The sequence below is a fragment of the Lytechinus pictus genome, chromosome 13, assembly GCF_037042905.1.
Source record: "Lytechinus pictus isolate F3 Inbred chromosome 13, Lp3.0, whole genome shotgun sequence".
Classification (NCBI taxonomy): Eukaryota; Metazoa; Echinodermata; class Echinoidea; order Temnopleuroida; family Toxopneustidae; genus Lytechinus; species Lytechinus pictus.
In genome coordinates this window covers 15,659,882-15,679,531 of record NC_087257.1, presented here as the reverse complement: position 1 = coordinate 15,679,531, position 19,650 = coordinate 15,659,882, and the positions used below count along the sequence as shown (strand labels likewise).

The following is a 19,650-nucleotide window of genomic DNA, read 5'->3' as shown; positions in this document are numbered from 1 at the left end:
TCTCCCGCTTTTCAGCTTATTACTATAAACAACCATAATTTGGGGGCAAACAGGTTTCTAATTTAAAAAGAGGAAGGAATTCGTGTCGTATTAAATAAAAAAGTACAATAATTTTTTTATAAGTTCTATTAAACTTCATGTCCCTGCACATTCATCTCCTGTCCTATTTTGCGCCCTCAGTTTGAAATTTTGAATGACACTTGAGCTTCTATATCATTCAAAATGAAGCGCCTCAGGATAAGTCAAATAATTTCTACATAATCATTTTTATATAATTTCAATAAATCACGGAAGTTCCAACTTTTTGCGTGGTATTTTCCTTGTAATGAAGTTCAATAACCTTAGAAAATCAATTGCATTAGAGCCGATGGGTATAAAGATATCTGCATTTGATGAAACGTCCGCCCTTTGAAATTTCAGAGTTTCGAATTGCTCTGCGCGGGGATGAATATCTTCCTCCTGGCATATACCCATCTTCTCCTCTTATTTTGCGAGTTAAAGATATGCACTGTCGCTAAATTATTTGTAATCAAATCTGATCTTTTCAAGGGAAGCATTCAATATGACTTAGAGAATGCCCTTTTCTCGGGACCCTTTTCATTGCAAAAAAATGATAAAACGCTTTAGCTTCCGCGCTTTGCGCGAGGTAATTATCATTTTAATTTCCTCCTCTTTATCCCTTTTTTGTGCGTTCACTTTTCACAAGGTTCAAAATCACAATATATTATTCAACTGAATTGGAGCTGATATAGGTACTAGAGACAAGAGAGACGGCTCCTTTTCAATTAATTTATGAAACACAAAGCTTCGCACTTCGCAGCTAGGGGACGTGGAAACTCCCCCTCCCTGCACCCACCCCCTAGGGAGCGCGCTTCGCGCGCTCTGTAAGTGTAAATTGGCACGCTTCGCGTGCATTTACCGCCCCCTCCAAAATGAAATCCTGGCTACGCGGTAGTTGTGATCTGAATTTCAAAGAAATTGTGATACCGTTTGATATGGACATTCCAACTAGTAAAATCTTACGGATAAGAGTACAGAATAGTGGTAGGACTACTGAAATTGAAATTCAGTCAAGCTCGAGCCTCCCTGAATGAATAAAAACAAATTCAATTCCAAATCGTAATGACGTCATCATCGGCTACGACTTGAAGCCGATTCGGACTTGACCCCGACCACAGGGCTTGCCGCAAAGTAAAAATATGAGTTTAGTATTCCTAACATCATGCCAAACTTTATATAGAATAATTTTACTTCTAGGAACTGTTGCATTTAATGCAAAATGCGATTTCTTGAAAAATCGCGTCGCATCGGATCGCATAGTGTGAGCCAGGCTATAGGGCGGGTGTGATTGATTGATTGATTGATTAATTGATTAATTGATTGATTGATTGATTGACTGATTGATTAATTGATTGGTTGGTTGCTTGCTTGCTTGCTTGCTTGCTTGCTTGCTTGCTTGATTTATTGATTGATTGATTGATCATTGATTGATTGATTGATTGATTGATTGATCATTGACTGATTGATTGATTTATCATTAGTATAATCACAAGGATAATACGTACATGAAAAGATCATCATAAGCTCTAAGAGCTTGAGAGCGATGTCCAAAATATGTTTCAGAAAGAATTTCTCCTAAGACTTTTACGACTTCTCCTTTCATTATTTTCACGCAAGAATAGCGGGAACCGGAACATGAAATTTCGGGGTCAGTAGTAGTAATTAGACCATTAAAGCTCGTTCAGCATCAATTATATGGATATTTTCACGCAAAAATATAGCGGGAACCGGAACATGAAATTTCGGGGTCAGTAGTAGTATAATTTGACCATTACAGCTCGTTCAACATCAAATACATGCATGGACTATATACCCCCTTCCAACTTGCTGAGGAAGTTCATAGGCCTAATCATAAAGGTTATGTATATGCATAAAAGTTTGAACTTTATACCGTCAGTCTATTAAAAAAATGGTAATTAGTTAAACATCGACCTTTCATTTTTTGGTCGTCAAAATTTGCTTTGATTGTAATGTCAAACGTGGCTAATCCATATGCCCTATTTATCATCTAAAACTGTATCAAACTGAATTTCAACTCGTAAGGAGGGTGTGACATTTAATGCTTACGACTAAGGTTTCAAATTTTAATTGTTTATTTCATAAATAATTTATCTTAAAGGTCAAGTCCACCCCAGTAAAATGTTGATTGAATAAATAGGGAAAAATCAAACAAACATAATGCTAAAAATTTCATCAAAATCGGATGTAAAATAAAAAAAGTTATGGCATTTTGAAGTTTCGCTTATTTTTCACAAAACAGTGATATGCACAACTCAGCGACATGCAAATGGGTCAGTCGATGATGTCCATCACTCACTATTTCTTTTGTTTTTTATTGTTTGAATTTTATACAATATTTCATTTTTTACATATTTGACAATAAGGACCACCTTGACTGAACCATATAGTATTAAACAATGCTAATTCCACATTTTCAGGGAGGAATTAATAGTTGTTTCCCTCGACAATATATAGAAAATTAGAATATTTCATATTTCACATAATAAAATACAAAAGATATAGTGATTGAATGACGTCATCAGTCTCCTCATTTGCATACCGACCAGGATGTGCATATAACTGTTTTGTGAAATTAAGCGAAACTTTAAAATATCATAACTTTCTTATTTTACATCCGATTTTGATGAAATTTTCAATATTATGTTTGTTGGATTTTTCTCTTTTTTTCACGCGAGAATAGCGGGAACCGGAACAGGAAATTTCGGGGTCAGTAGTAGTAAAGCTTGTTTACCTTCAAATACATGGACATATTTCGGGGACGGGGGGATCTTTAACAATATTAAAGAATATCTATTTATCGCCCGAGAAAAGCAACTGAGCTGATCACGGAGGTGTTTTGTATTCAAACAAGTCATGTTTAATGATCTGGTCCACGTTGAGCTAGGGTCTCTTGTTTTTAAAGGACAAGTCCACCCCAACAAAAAGATTATTTGAATAGAAGGAGAAAAATGAAATAAGAATAACACTGAAAATTTCATCAAAATCGGGTCTGAAATAAGAAAGTTATGACATTTTAAAGTTCTTCTAAATTTCACAAAACAGTTCTAAGCACATCCAGGTCAGTATGCAAATGAGAGGACCGATGACATCACCCACTCACTATTTATTTTGTGTTTTATTATATGAAATATGAAATATTTGAATTTTCTCCTCATTGTCATGCGGAAAAGATTTTATTCCTCCCTGGTCATGTGGAATTCGATTGATTTAACAGTTTGTGGTTCAAACAAGATGGTCATAATTGTCAAATCCGTAAAAAATGAGATATTGTATAACTCAAACAATAAAAATATAAAAAAAGAAATAGTGAGTGACATCATCGACTCTCTCATTTGCATATCACTGAGTTGAGCATAGAACTGTTTCGTGAAAAATAACCGACACTTAAAAATGTCATAATTTTCTTATTTTCCATCCGATTTTGATGAAGTTTTCATCATTATTCTTGTTTGATTTTTCTCCATTTATTCAAATCATCTTTTGTCTGGGGTGCACTTGACATTTAGATATGCAATAGAACGTTCACCAGTCGTTCTTAAAGTCGCTTTTATCTTACGAACAGTTTTATGAAACGGGATACCCAATTACAAATGAAACATTTTACGCCAAGATTAATCAGTCATAGCGGCTGACCGTAATAGACGACAGAAATTACTCTCGGGCGTTTTTGCATGGTTAAAAGTGGAGATAATGACAGAGCTGGGATTTGAATTCACAACCTTTCAACCACGTATTTCAAGCTCGAGTGATTTGCAATGGGATCACTACGTCAAAAATTAGGTTCTTGTTACAAAATCGTGCTGCGTGAGACCCCCCCCCCCCCCCCTCCCCGGAGAGTTATCCCGTTCGCGTGCAACCCCCCCCCCCCCCCCAAAAAAAAAAAAAAAAAAAAAAAAAAAAAAAACCCTCATCGTATATATGCGATTGAAATATATTATTGCTGGTTATCCCGTTGCACTACCTACGTTTTCCTAATGGAGAATATCGCATTTTTAAACTTCTTTTTTCCCCTCATTATTTCCTAATGAACGATGTTTCAAAATAGTTGGGCCTAACCTTGATTTACACACAGCACCAAAAAAATAAGTATTACTTTTTTCGGGTAGGGACGAAACTGGAAATGGGTGTGCACAGCGGACGGTTTATTTCCAATTCGTCTAATGCCAATTCGTCCAATTGCCAACTCGTCTACTATCATTTGGTAGTAGTTCAGTTCGTCTTCTATGAACATGATCTAATTGCCAATTCGTGTACTTACCATTTCGTCTAATAACTAGTTTAGCCATATACGGGGGTCCATTAGTCATTAATACCATTTGGTCGTATTGGACTAAGGGGATGTTGCAAGAAAATATTTTCGATCAATGGCAAATATTCTGTTTCAATTTTACAACTGATAGACCAACGTTAGCTGTATAGCAAATCGGATTAAACTTCTTCTTTCAAGGAGCAGATTAGCAATCAGTCAATGGCTAATTTGCAATTAACTACAAGACATATGATTGATTTAAGGACCAAAAATAGACTTGCGATATTGATCGCAAGTTTCTTGCAACACCCCATAAGTGTTAATTGCGCAAAATGAAAAGGAAATTGATATTAGACCAACTGGTTGTAGACGAAATGGGGATTAGACGAAGTGATCAGATAATTGGACCAAATGATAACTGAACCAAATGGTTGTTAGACGGCCGGAATGTTGATGGACGGAATGGCCTTAGACTAAATGGAAATAGACCACGTGGTGAGTGGACGGGTATTTTCTTTCCAGGAAAAATACGCATAATTATATGAATAAGTCGACAATATTTTTTCATTTCCAAGGGGATCCATAGGCTTTACAAGCTTTGCTTTCAGTGGACCCCCTCATTTCCATTTATGCTCAAGTAAGAATGTTCATCTGTAAAATTGTATCTGATTTATATTACTTGGTATCATGTTTTGAATGGAAATGGAATAAAGATTTGAATTTAATTGAATTGAAATGTCAGCAGACGAATTGGCAATTTAGCCATAATGCATTCACCCAGCAGACTACAATAGACATAGCGCCCTCAATCTGTTAGGTGTGGAGAATGCGTCTGGGCCAGGGAGTGAGATCGAGAGAGTATTTTGGCCGTGTGATGACTTTCGTAGCGAGCTACATATTTTCATGTTCTGTGTAATTATATGTCTATATATCAAATTAATGGTGCAAAATGCCAAGATATTCCCGGCTATTCAATGGCGACGATTCGTCACTCAACACCGGTTACATTGATGATGGTGAGTGTATGCTAGAATATTCTAATATCCCAATAATAGGTACAACTACAAGTCTATTCTATGATATGAGAGTAAACAGTAAACACCCGTTCAAAAGCTATTGAATGGAGGCAGTGCCGTGTATCGGTCTGTATGCATCGCAGTGTTTCCTTGAAGTTGTTTTGTATATTTGAGTAGTATGCTCGTGGTGCTCCACGGTATGGCTATGACTAGGTGTGAGATCCAGGGGAAATTCCAGTGAAATTGAGTATGTAAACACGATGATACTAGTCTTACAATCGTCCTCGTACATGTGTTTTTCTTGTGATTGAAATGATGGTATAATTATATGCCGTTATAGCACCCACTACAGTAGGAGTAGTAGTATGGTACTTTGGTAGTATGAGCTGTTAAAGCACCCAATACAGTAGTAGTAGTAGTAGTAGTAGTAGCAGCAGCAGCAGCCGCAACAGCAGGGGCAGTAGTAGTGGTGGTAGTAGTAGTAGCAGTAGTAGTAGTAGTAGTAGTAGTTACAGTAGTAGTAGTAGTAGTAGTAGTAGTAGTATGAGTAGTCTTAGTTAGTGATATTAGTAGGAGTAGAAGTAGTGGTAGCTAGAAGTACATAGAAGTAGTAGTAGTTAGTAGTAGCTAGTAGTAGTAGTAGTAGTAGCAATAGTAGAAGTAGTAGTAGTAGTAGAAGTAGTAGTAGTAGTAGTAGTAGTTAGTAGTAGTAGTAGTAGTAGTAGTCATAGTAAGTGAGAGTAGAAAGAGTAGTGGTCACGGTTGCTAGAAGTACATAGAAGTAGTAGTAGTAGTAGCAATAATAGAAGGCGAAGAAGTAGTGGTAGCTAGTAGTAGTAGTAGCAGTTAGTAGTAATAGTAGTAGAAGTAGTAAAAGTATAGTAGTAGTAGTAGTAGTAGTAGTAGTAGTAGTAGTAGTAGTAGTGGAAGTAGTAGTAGTAGTGGTAGTAGTAGTAGTGGTAGTAGTATAGTAGTAGTAGTAGTAGTAGTAGTAGTAGTAGTAGTAGTAGTAGTAGTAGTAGTGGTAGTAGTAGTGGTAGTAGTGGTAGTAGTGGTAGTAGTAGTAGTAGAAGTAGTAGTAGTAGTAGTAGTAGTCATAGCCTAGACTATATAGTAGTGGTAGTAGAAGGAGAAGAAGTAATGGTAGCTAGTAGAAGTAGTAGTATAGCAGCATTAGTAGTAGTAGCAGTAGCAGCAGCAGCAACAGCAGCAGTAGTAGTAGTAGTAGTAGTAGTAGTAGTAGTAGTAGTAGTAGTAGTAGTAGTAGTAGTAGTAGCAGCAGCAGCAGCAGCAGTATAGTAGTAGTAGTAGTAGTAGTAGTCAGGGGCCGCGGAACGGTTTTCAAAGTGGGGGGGCTGACCATGCAAAAAATCACAATCATATGGTCATTTTTACGTTTTTGTACACGGTTTTGGAAAAGAGTCGGGGGGCTGAAGCCCCCCCAGCCCCCCCCCCCCCCCCCCGCTTCCGTGGCCCCTGGTAGTAGTAGTAGTAGTAGTAGAAGCAGTAGTAGTAGTCATAGCCTAGACTATAGTAGTGGTAGTAGAAGGAGAAGAAGTAATGGTAGCTAGTAGTAGTAGTAGTATAGTAGTAGTAGTAGCAGCAGCAGTAGCAGCAGCAGCAGCAGTAGTAGTAGTAGTAGTAGTAGTAGTAGTAGTAGTAGCAGCAGCAGCAGTAGCAGTAGTAGTAGTAGTAGTAGTAGAAGAAGAAGTAGTTGTTGTAGTAGCAGCAGCAATAGGCAGCAAAGTTGGAATAGATTCAAAGAGTAACACGAATAAAAATAGGTTTGATTGATGATGATATTTTTTTTCAATGGAAGATTCATTCAACAGAAAATATTCTTTATAAAAAATAATATATGGTTAGCATCGTATTGAATAAGTTGGAAGAAGGTCTATCTCTTGATTTTTTTAAAGCTAACCTAGAAAATAGAAGGTTCTAGAGTCTAGGAAAAGATAAGTTCAGTCATGAAGAAGCGTTACTTCAACCCACCATTACATAGAGATGTACTAATATTCTCTCATGGCACATGTTCACCTACTACTGCCCAGCCCCTAATTCAAGAATGAAATAGTCATAGTGACACCAATGGACAAATAAAACTTATGACTCTATGCCAACTTCCAAAGTATGATTTCCTAGGTCTGGGCTATTTGCCTATTGGGCGTCTAGGCAACCAAAGCAAAACATTTTTCATTCAAATGCATGCCATTGCTCAAGAGAGAACTTAGGAAGTTTTGAATCTACATTACGAGTCCAGGAGCCCATTTCATAAAACTGTTCGTAAGTTAAGAGCGACTTTAAGAAGTACTGGTGAACCTTTCTTACGCGCTTAAAGGTCAAGTCCACCCCACAAAAATGTTGATTTGAATAAATAGAGAAAAATCAAACTAGCAAAACGCTGAAAATTTCATCAAAATCAGATGTAAAATAAGAAAGTTATGACATTTTAAAGTTTTGCTTATTTTTCACAAAACAGTGATATGCACAACTGAAATGAGACAGTCGATGATGTCCCTCACTATTTCTTTATTTTTTTATTGTTCGAATTATACTATATTTCATTTTTTATAGATTTGACAATAAGGACCAACTTGACTGAATCATGTAGTATTTAACAATGCTCATTCCACATATTCAGGGAGGATTTAATCGTTGTTTCACTTGACAATGAGGAGAAAAATAGGACATTCCGTATTTTATACAATAAAATAGAAAAGAAATAGTGAGTGGATGACGTCATCAGTCTCCACTCTCCACATTTGCATACCCACCAGGATGTGCATATAACTGTTTTGTGAAATTAAGCAAAACTTTCAAATTTCATAACTTTCTTAATTTACATCCGATTTTGATGAAATTTTCAGTGTTATGCTTGTTAGATTTTTCTCTTTTTATTCAAATCAACTTTTTGTTGGGGTGGACTTGTCCTTTAACCAAATCGCCAATGAATATACCATTTACCACAAGAAAGGATCACCAGTCGTTCTTAAAGTCGCTCTTAACTTACGACCAGCTTTATGAAACACCCACCAGGTGCTGAATACTTTCAAAAAAGGAAGAACAAAATCTATATTCAAGCAAGCCCATAATAATGAAGTAAAGGATCATGCACGTTCTTAATTGTCTTCCATTATGTGCGTGATTTTGAGACCATAATACATTTTTATCCTTCATTTCTACTACTGAACAGGTGCGGCATGGGAGTCGGTAGGTGCCGGGAGCCTCGAAACAGAGGACCTTTCTTACGAACCAACGTCTAATGGGGGCGCACTTCGATTGACCACTATCAGTGAAACGGATGCTCATGAAAGAGATGGAGAGGAAAGGAAGAGTGACTGTGGTTTCTGTCACTGGTAATGTCTCAAAGTCAAACTTTCGATGATGGTGGTGGTGGTGGTGGTGGTGGTGATGATGATGATGATGATCATGATGATGATGATCATGATCATGATCCTCATCATGGTAATAACGGTGATGATGATGGATGATGATGGTGATAATGATGATTACGATGTTAATGATTACGAATGACGATGATGATGGTGATGATGATGATGGTGGTGGTGATGGTGATGTTGATAATGACGATGATGAAGATGATGAAAACGACGACGACGATAACAATCAGTTCTTATTAAACTTTGTTTCCTGTATTTTGTTTATTCCTAATCACCATATCCCATTCTGAGAAAGCTAGGAGAATTAATTATCTCAGCCTGGTATTAACCCTTAATAGACTGGGCTATTTCGACGACTAAGATAACTGGGGAGGGGGATCTCGGCTGTCGGTCGCGTGATTGCGACGAAAATCGGCACACGCGTTGCCCATGGCATAATCTACAAAATTGTAAGATCGAATTCTTCATAGAATTTCATTTCTAATTATTGTGCTAATTTATGCACAAAATCAAAAGGTTTCTCTAATTAAATAAATAAGGCTCATAAAATGCTACTTTTTATCAACAGACTATTTATAGGATTCTGATCAAATGTACTAAAAAAATCAATATCACAATTATTTTCTTATGTATTTTATTTTTTTCAATGGAAATTGTCGGGAATTTATTTTTAAAATAAACAAAATGAAATTGATTAAACTTTAATCAGTATAAGGAGAAATAATGATACATTTATGAATTTTGGCTAAGAACACTTAGTACTATTTTGCTCAAAAACGTGAATGAAAGCATAAAGCATTGGATTTGTACACGAATTCACGTTTTTAACAATTTTGGGTCCGCATGAACTTACGAAATGTTCCGTAATTTCGGAAGCGGGGGTCGCAATTTTGATCTCAGAAGTTGCGCGAGACTTGACTTGAAAGTACAAACACCCAGCGAGCGACGCGGTCAAAAACATTTGCGCGGCGTTTTTTTCGCGATTTTTTTTATTCACTATCCAATTTGATATTGTATGCTTGTGTTGATTACTAGTTTTGAATTATTCAGTAACGCTGTATTTTCTGTGTATTTTGAAACTTAAATAAATAAATAGAACGTCCACATTGTTAATGATGAAATTTCAGTGAAATCGGCCAGTTATTGAATAACATACTGTGATGCAGTGGCGTACCTAGGATTTTTCACAGGGGGGGCAAAACCGTCCGCCAAAAAAATTGACAAGCAAAAAAAAAAAAAAAGGTCTTCAATCACAAATGAAGGATTTCGTACCAGAAAAAATTTGACAAGCAAAAAAAAAAAAAAAAAAAAAAAAAGCTTCAAGCTCGTCAGGGGGGGCAATAAAGGTCTTCAAGCTCGTCAGGGGGGGGGGGGGGGCAAAAAATGCCTTTCAAGCTCGTCAGGGGGGGACAGGGATACGTCCTTTGCATGGGTTGTGGCTCGTCAGGGGGGGCAGACTGCCCCCTCTGCCCCCCCCCCCCCGTAGGTACGCTAGTGCTGTGATGCATACAATACAATGACTTCCACAAAATACTAACTTTGTGATCGGCGACCCTCATGGGCGGAAATCCCAGGGGGGGACACGGGGGACGTGTCCCCCTACCCAAAATAGTAGGGGGTCACAATATCAAATGTCCCCCTACTATTTTCGGTCTTTTATGATGGAAAGTAAGAAATTGAAATAAAACATGTATTTTGGACGAGACGACCTTACATTTGGGGTGACAACTTTTTTTTTTTTTTTTTTTTTTTTTTTTGCTTGTCAAATTTTCTAGTCCCTGGTCCCGGTGTAATGACTCGTTGGCGCGATTGAAACTCCCCTCCGCAAAACGCAACATAACCACAATAACAACAAACATACAAGTAAGGGAAGAAGTCGAAAAGAAGGCGGAAGGAGGAAGAAGTATAAAACACAAAACTAATGCAACGAAATGATAACAGGAACTAAGTATAAAGCTAAAATGGGGAACTAATATATTTGTGACATTGTTTCTTAAATTTGTATTTTTCATATAGGTATGCCCAATTTCTAAATCGCTTTCCAGTCCTTTTCTGCTTGATTCTGTTCGCCCTGACTGCCGGTGGGGGCGCTGCTGCATTTGTTTTATATGACATCCCATCATTTAGCGACCCATTGAAGGTAAGTATAGAGAAAAGGGAATGCAGAGAGGTGTCGGGAGAGGGAGGGGGGGGGGGTGGAGAAGAAAAGAGAAACAGTACTTTGTTTATCTTCCTACATGTAACTATGAATTTTCTTAATCTTCTTCAAAAGTAATGTCTTGTGTGAAATGACCTAGATTAACTCTTGTTCTTGTTATTTCAAACAATTAATGCTATATGATAAACTATTTTTTGGCTTGTGTGTAATAGGCGTTAAAAATTAGTACTTGATCTCTGATTGATGACAAGAATGCAATGGTCACATTCGTGTCTATTGGAATATGTGGAGCAAAATCTTATGATGCAAAATACGAGTATTGAAATCAAAACAGAACCGAGTCAAATCACCATAATATCGAGAATAATAATCATACTAATTATTGTAAGGATTATAATGATAATAATAATTAACCCTTACCGGGCCGTGGGCGGATCCACCCGGTTGGTTTCTCACAGCTGGCTTTGGCGGTAAATGCCGCCCTGAAAGTGTCATAATAATTGAAGTGTAATACTAAATTTATACTTCAGTATTTCGTTTATTCAAACGCATAAATCTCTACACCGTTTCATTCCTTTCGATTCTGATCCTTTTTTTTTCTTGGGACGTTATATTTCACTTTATAAAATGCGAAGAAGTGATTTTTAGGGTCGCATGGCCATAAAGATAACCGGACACTTAATACTAGAATAATAAAAATGATCAAAGGGGAAAAATTTGATGATAAAGATATGATGATGAGGATGATGATGATGAAGATGATGATGATGATGGTGATGATGATGGTGATGAGGATGATGATGATGAAGATGATGATGATGATGGTGATGATGATGGTGATGATGATGATGATGATAATGATGATGATGATAACGATGAGGAACAAGGAAAAAAGGTCATTACATTACAGGCCTGTAACCACCTTATCATCATTCCTTTACATCAGCGGTAATGAGAACATAGAGTAATTCATACTCCATCTTTCCCTTCCTCTTCCCCATAGGGATTCCAAGCTCGACAAACAGAGATCAATGACAGAACCTCAGCACTCGGTCACTTTCACCAAACGAGGAACGATAGCCATTTTTACACCTTACCGCGCCAATCCAAACGGAGTGTGGATGGCGTTCAAGGCCCGCAGGCGGACATTCCCCCATTGACAACACCACCCAACGGTCCAAGCCACCAAGGCCTAGACCAAGGTGAAAATGATATACCGTCCTCCTCGCCACCACCAACCAGATCGCCCACCAGGATGTCAACCCAGAGTCCTGGCCAAGATAGCACGACTTACAGCAGGTTCAGCAAAAGCAATACCCTCACTGATGGCAATCCCCCTAGCACTGATGATGCTGTCACCGACACCCCTATTGATGAAGGAAGCGAGAGTTCTTTTGATTATAGCCATATCAGTCCTGTAATCCCAACGGTATGCAGAGAGCCAGGTAGGGACCATGGACTATTAAGTCATAACCTTGTAAAATACATGAAATGTGAGTGGAGAGGGGGTGAACTGGGACAAGAATCACGATTTGGCACTACGTGTTCCATTTAAAAATACTGTTTATTTCGTTATTGTAGATATTAGCAATGCTACATGTAGGCTACAAAACATTGAGTTTCGGAAGGATCTGTATTTTTTTTTTATTTGTAAGCAAATAATCATTAAAGATTTGCTAGATTCTTCATTTTCACCCTTTTCTTCTCTGTTCTCCCCTCCAAGACGATCTGAAGACAGTGTCATTTTCCCCCCTTCATACAAAATGTAGAGTAGACGAACTAGGGGTACAGCCTACAGGGGTGTCAATATTTGAGAGAAAAAAAAAACATATTTGCCCTCTCCCCTGGCCCATTCCTCCTTTGGCACCGTCCCTGAGAAAGAAAAAATGTACTGGCTCTGAACCATGAGCCGATCAGGTAATGACTTTTATGTTTGTAGCAGGCAGATAATCCTATTATCTCTTTCGTATCTTTCACTATGGTCTCCTGCCTTAGATGGAAATCCTCTAGGTTTTTTTTGTAGGTTGTATGTTTGTAGATTTCTCCAAATTTGCCACTGTGATTCTAATCAAGATTTTGATTCCTCTTTCCCTATATTTCTTTCTCTCAGCCGAGGGTGCCCAATACAAGGTTCGTTTGGTCTTCTCTCATTTGGACGATGTAGACTTATTCAGCACCGAGGCATTGTGGTCCATGTGCAATTTATACACCACTCGTATCTTGATGAATGCAACAGATATGCCGCAGTACTACCAAGACTGTGAACCTTCGTCACTCGGAAGCTATGCTGCTCTCATCGGCGGAAAGGAGTCGTGTTTGTATATCCTAGATGAGGACGTCACCGAACTACGTTACCTGCTCCAGGAATGTGCGCAGTTCTTCGTCAGCAAGGACTTGACATCGGACTGCGGGGGAAGCAGTTGTCCAGGTGTCCCTTCAAACTGCACCATTGGGAATGTGGTGTTCAATACCTTTCAGTACCTCTTGCCCATGAATTCTGCAAGCCACATCGCTGAGGGAGATTTCAAGTCTGTTCAACATGCATTGATGGTGACACCATTCCCCCGATACAGCAGTGAGGGGCAGGATGTTTATAAGAATAATATTATGAGGCATGACATAAGGGACAGTGTCACCAAGCTGTCTGCAGTTGGTGCAGGGTTTAAATTCGACTTGTTCTCTGATTTTCTTGTCTCCAATTGCATCTACCTGGTTATCGGTATTGGACTGATTCTTTTGATCGTGTGGCTGTACACAGGATCGTTGTTTGTGACCTTAATGACAATTGTAGACATGGTGATGTCTTTGATCTTTGCTTACTTCCTGTACACCGTTGTCTTCGGACTGCCTTTCTTTCCCTTCATGAACGTCCTCGCGTTTGTCTTAATCATCGGTATTGGTGCGGACGATGCCTTCGTTTATGTTGACATATGGAAGAAGATGAGAGAGCGACATGGTGGAGCACCTGAGAAGAGGGTGTTGGTCCTCCAAGATACCTTGCACCATGCAGCAGTAACCATGTTTGTTACCAGCTTCACCACATCTTCTGCCCTTTTCTCCAGTGTCATCAGCTCCATCACGGCCCTACGATGTCTGGCAGTGTACGCAGGATGTGCCATACTCATCAACTTCATCTACACTGTAACTTGGCTCCCTGCAATTGTCGTCATAGAAGATAAGTACCTGCAGTTCCGGATGTGTCGTGAGAGAATAACACCGACCACATGTTACGTCAAGATAAAGGAGAAGACAAAAGCTCTGACTGGGTGTGTCCGATCCTTCTGGGAGACAATGTTACCCTTGGTTGTATTCAAGCTTAGGTACTTATGGATCGTTTTATTTACGCTACTTGGGGTAGGTGGGGCTTGCTGTATATTTGTCAAGCCAAAGCTGCAGTTGCCTACCAAAAATGACTTTCAAGTGTTCATATCAAGTGATTATATGGAACAATACGATCAGATATATAAAAAGGACTTCCTGTTCGAAAGGGGAGAGAAGAGAGTGATGCCTATATTATTTGTTTGGGGTGTAGTACCTGATGATAATGGGAATCCCTGGGACCCTGACGATGAAGGGTTTATAGTCTTTGACAGATCATTTAATCTATCCAGCAAGGATTCGCAACAATGGCTATTAGACTTTTGCCACGATATCCGCAACCAGACATTTTACTCTAAGGCGGACAAAGCGTCTGATTTTTGTTTCATTGAAATACTGAAATCTGCCATGGAGACACCATGTAACAACCCCGCTCTCCCCTTCAGTCCTTCCCCTTCATGCTGCAACCAAACTAAATTTCCCTACGACCCAGAGCTCTTTGACCACTGCGCTCCATTTTGGACATCTAGTCTGCGCCAAGTAAGCGGTAGCGTTCGCTTTGGAGAAAAGACCAAGTTCAGAGTTCAAAGTTCGATGATGACTGGTTTACAATTATCCTTCACCAGCACGACCACTGATACACTTGTGTATGAAAACATCAGTGAATTCTGGTACCAAATCGATAACTGGGGTAAGGAAAAGATGAAGAATGCGCCTCCGGGCATGGCTGGTGGCTGGTTCGGCAGTTACAGCAGCAACCAGATGTTTTTCTTTGATCTCCAGGAAAGCCTAGCCAGAGGAACGAAGATGTCTATTGCATTGTCCTTGGGAATGGCCACGATGGTTCTCTTATTCACCACCAGAAATCTACTCATTACTCTATTCGCCACCCTATCTATCGGCGGGACCGTCTTTGTGACCATCGGTAGCTTGGTTCTCTTGGGTTGGGAGCTGAATATACTGGAGTCCACTGTAATGAGTCTTGCGGTAGGACTCTCTGTGGACTTCACCATCCACTACGGAGTGGCTTACGGTCTCGCCCCGCATAAGGACCGTGCCTCCCGCTCCACCTTCGCCATGGTTCAACTCACTTCTGCAATAACCACCGCGGCGCTCTCAACGTTCATCGCAGGAGCTGTGATGCTGCCCTCTGTCGTTCTTTGCTATCAGCAGATTGGCATCTTTCTGACTCTTGTTATGACTGTTAGCTGGTTCTATGCCAACTTCTTCTTCATGCCCCTCTGCCGGGCGTTGGGTCCTGAAGGCAACTGCGCCCAGATCCCAGTGCCTTCTTGTAGCTGCTGTTGTGCATCAAACCAGAGTTTAAGTGCTGACCAAAGGTGCTGCTGTTGTCCAAATCGACAGGGTCATAGCTTATTAGATGTAAGTCCAGCTGGGGACATTGATCTTGGCTTTGTAGCAGACACGTGACTTAGAGCTAACATTCCATACACCTCATATCTAGCTGATCTTTTCTGCCATACTCCCTATTTCTGCATGTATAATCATCCTTTTCTGAGGACGTACTTCACAGTAAAAACACTTTTTAAACTTTGTATACGATGTTGTTTACATGATGAGTAGTTCATCAGTATCAATAGTTGTTTAAACAGTTTAAACAAGTGTATAAAATCTTAAACAGCAAAATTTATTTTTGTATACTTGATTCTCAATAAATTAAGCATGGTAGTTTAAACCGTTAAACAACTAATGTAAGGTTCATAGTGAACAAGCGTTGTATGAAAATTTAAATAGTGTTTTTTTTTTCAATGTGTATTTTAGTCATGTGTGTATAAATTAGTGCAATGAAGTACATCAACTTAAATTTGTGCCTCGTTTATTTCTCATTTCTGGCTCTCTTAAAGTTGGGTGTTAAAAGAAGGAACATAATATTTGTTGTTGAGCATGAAATGTTTGATTGCCATAATTATGATGGTCACAATCGCAGCAATTATATTCAAACATGGTGAACAATGTCAGCTATACAATGAGTCACCCAGAAATATGAAAAATCAGAGAACTTGGATTTATGCTCGAAGATGTTCACAAACTTTACAAATGCATTACCACATCGGGACCATGAGATTTAATGTGATCATTTTCTTGCTGGATGTTCTTGATGGGAAATACTTCAAAATTAACTTTAAGGCACAATATTTCAAAATTTATATGCATATTTTTAAAAACTTACACTGATAATTCTCGAATAGCATATATTAGAGAAATTTACGAAAAAAAGGTAAGGCATTTTGAATTTTCCCATTGAAATCAGCCTTGTGCTGATGTTTTTATTTTACATGTAGAGCTTTCATTATTGATGTACGTAATTTGATGATAATCAATTCAGAATGGATATTTGTTTAAAATGTAGCGAAGGCTGAATGATCACCTTTTATGGGAAAGTGATCAATGCACATATATATTTTTTTCTTAGTATGGCGCAGTCACATTTCCCCTGCGACGGTCATACAGCGAGTCGAAAACAGTCGTTTTAACATTTTTGTACCAGCTCCATATAGGTGGTTTGAATGAAAATGAAGCACAGCACGGCTGTTTTCGGCTCGCCGTACGGCCGCCGTAGGGGAAATATGACTGCTGAGTGAAAGAGCAGGTTTTCCTGCCAGCTGTCTTTCATTACTAGGTAGGCGAGAATGTTTGTAACAAATATAAAATCAGTACTACAATTACGTGTATGTCTTGAAATATTTCATTGTAACCATGTTTGCTAGCTCTAAGCGTTATTGCTGTTTGATACATGTTGCAATACTTGTTTTCTAATACAAAAACTTACAGCCGATCAAGAAACTATTTGTTAAATATTTTTTTATATTTTTGTATCGTCTAAATTCCCTATGAATATTTTATAGAAATGTTATTTATTTGTGAAAAAAGATAAGGAGCACAAGTTCATCTCGAGTTTGAATATTTTTTGTCATTGTAGATATTCTTTTCAATGTGGGCATTATATTTAATAATTTGATTTTTTTGCCATTTTAGATCTTTGTAATTTTTGGTTGACATTGAATTTAATAAAAAAAAATTACCATCATGGACCAATGCTTTATGTGCGCATTGAATTCACTACTGTAATTTAAATGGTAATTTTGGCCATTTTATAGTCCAATGTTTTTAATTTGGCATTTAATTCAAATACTTTAATTTTGTTTATGGATCATTTGTTTTAATATTCCACTTAGACCAATGCCTTAAGTGCGCATGGTATTAATTTCAATAATTTAGAAACCTGTGATATCGATGTTTTTTTATCAAACAATATAATAATGATTGTGTAATTGGTTCCCACGCATCGTTCAAAACAAAATACATGGCCCTTGGAAGCGGGGGTGTTGGGTGTATTATTCTTCATAGGCATCACCCCCAGGAATTCTGGTAGGTGTGCCAAAATGGACAAATGTAACCAAAATGACCTTAATTTTGTAGCGATCGAACCTTTTTTTTTTGTGCTTGTCCAATTTCTCGGGACCAAAATGACATTAATTTTGTGGCGAACTCCCCCCCCCCTTTTTTTTTTTTTTGCTTGTCAAATTTCGCGGGACCAAAATGACCTTCATTTTGTCGTAAAACCTTTTTTTCTTTCCTTTTTGCTTGTCAAATTTACATCAGCACCCCCTGTAAAAATCGTTCCTGCTAGCTCAATGACATAATAGACTTGCAATAAGATGTGATAGGCTGCTAACTAAACAGAGTTGTTGCATTTTCCAGCGATCAATCCAATTTCTAATGTTATTGATTACAATACTAATCTATATCTTGTAGTTCGAAATAGAAATCAGAAATAAAAATCCTTTAAAAAGGTAGCCACTGAGCGGCGCCTACTCGAAGTTGCTCTATTCTTTAAATCGGTTTAGAGAGTTTGTTAGTGGAAAAAGGGACTGAATGTCTGATAATTTTCTAGCTCCATGATTATTGCAACCAATGGAAACAATATTATTTTCCCCTGGCTTGGTTGCTATGGAAATGAATGACCGTAAAAACATTTTTGATTTGTCATTATTTGTATTTTTCACGTGCTCAATTACATATATATATATATATATATATCGGGCCTCCATAACACAAAGCTTAGCAACCATCGTAAAACGTTTTTTTTTTACGATTGATTGACTGACTATGCAATACACAATTAATCGTGAAAATCAAGCTTACGATTGATCGCTAATCTTTGTGTTACATGACCCAGATTACCCTTTTTGCTTTAATTTCGTCTGTCCTTCTTTTAGAAGCTCGACTATGTCCTACCATCTTGCCAGCACCAAGCCCGGGGACCGTTTCATAAAGCTGTTTGTAAGTTAAGGCGACTTTAAGAACGACTGGTGAACCTTTTTAATGTGCCAGACCATCGCAAATGAATATACCATTTACCGCAAGAAAGGATCACCAGTCGTTCTTCAAGTCGCTCTTAACATACGAGCAGCTTTATGAAACACCCACCTGGTACAATTGGAGTATGTAGGGCCCTTTAACACGAAACCTAATTACGTTTATTACTCTAAACAAGTTATTTGAACTTTTTGGAATCGTTTAAACTTTTTTTAACAAGTTGTTTAAAAATCTAAGCCGTAGTTGTTAGAGTGACTGGGAAAGTGCTCCTCGGTGTGAAGAGCGATTCATTTCGAATGTTATTGTATTCAATGTGATTCAGCGTTTTAATTATTTAGTTCAAAATCAATTGTGATCTTTATAAAATCACGCAAACTATTGGTAGGCCAAAAATTTGGAGCTATCTAGAAAAACAGCTATTAACAAAACATTGTTTATTGTCCTCTTTTCATATCAAATGCGTCTTATATTTTTTATTCATGTTATTTCTTATACGTTAACTATTTCATTTGCTTGTGCTTTGTGGATCAGAATGATTGCATTAGTAAATAGTAAAAAAATAAATGTATATTCGTATTTTTTTTTTATATGGGTGAGCAGTTTGATGCTGTTAGTGCCATAAATGTTTCGCTGCCGTTCTTACTTCTATGTTAATAACAATCGTTTTATAATATGTATGCATCTAAAGAAAACAAACATGTTTGGCTTAGTAATATATTCACTATCAGATTAAATTATCAAAATGTTTGTAGCAACGTTCCTGATTTTTTTTTTGTCATTTAGGTTGTCATATTCTTATATTTGTGGGAATAGAAAAGAGTGCGAGAGGGTGTATTGAGAATAAGAAGCACATTCGATGGCTACCCCCCCCCCCCCCCCCACGTACTGACTTCAAATCAACTAAAATACAAATTTACAATATACAAGAATGGGTGATCATGGTGGAAGACAGAACTGCTTCAATGAAACATTGCAAAACTTGAAAATATCATAACTTTAATATTCTTTGTCTAAAGTTGATGAAACTTTCAGTGGTTTGTTCGTCTAATTCTACATATGTTCTTATCTTTTACAATAACAAAAATT

At 38.0% G+C, this 19,650-nt stretch overlaps 1 protein-coding gene across 1 annotated transcript; it reads left to right on the top strand.

Moving 5' to 3' along the window:
• The first annotated feature begins 5,112 nt into the window (after positions 1 to 5,112).
• On the top strand, positions 5,113 to 19,319 carry LOC129275064 (protein dispatched homolog 1-like). The gene is made up of 5 exons (XM_054911839.2): positions 5,113 to 5,346; positions 8,540 to 8,702; positions 10,764 to 10,887; positions 11,909 to 12,350; positions 13,016 to 19,319. The coding sequence occupies exons 1-5, from the start codon at positions 5,280 to 5,282 to the stop codon at positions 15,652 to 15,654; spliced, it is 3,435 nt and encodes a 1,144-aa protein (XP_054767814.2). The 5' UTR covers positions 5,113 to 5,279; the 3' UTR covers positions 15,655 to 19,319.
• The last annotated feature ends 331 nt before the right edge of the window (positions 19,320 to 19,650 follow it).

Excerpts from the sequence above, each read along its gene's own strand:
- LOC129275064 (XM_054911839.2), top strand. The coding sequence starts at position 5,280 with ATGCCAAGATATTCCCGGCTATTCAATGGCGACGATTCGTCACTCAAC. Across the intron at positions 10,888-11,908 it reads CATTTAGCGACCCATTGAAG|GGATTCCAAGCTCGACAAAC; the intron begins GTAAGTATAGAG and ends TCTTCCCCATAG. Across the intron at positions 12,351-13,015 it reads AACGGTATGCAGAGAGCCAG|CCGAGGGTGCCCAATACAAG; the intron begins GTAGGGACCATG and ends TCTTTCTCTCAG.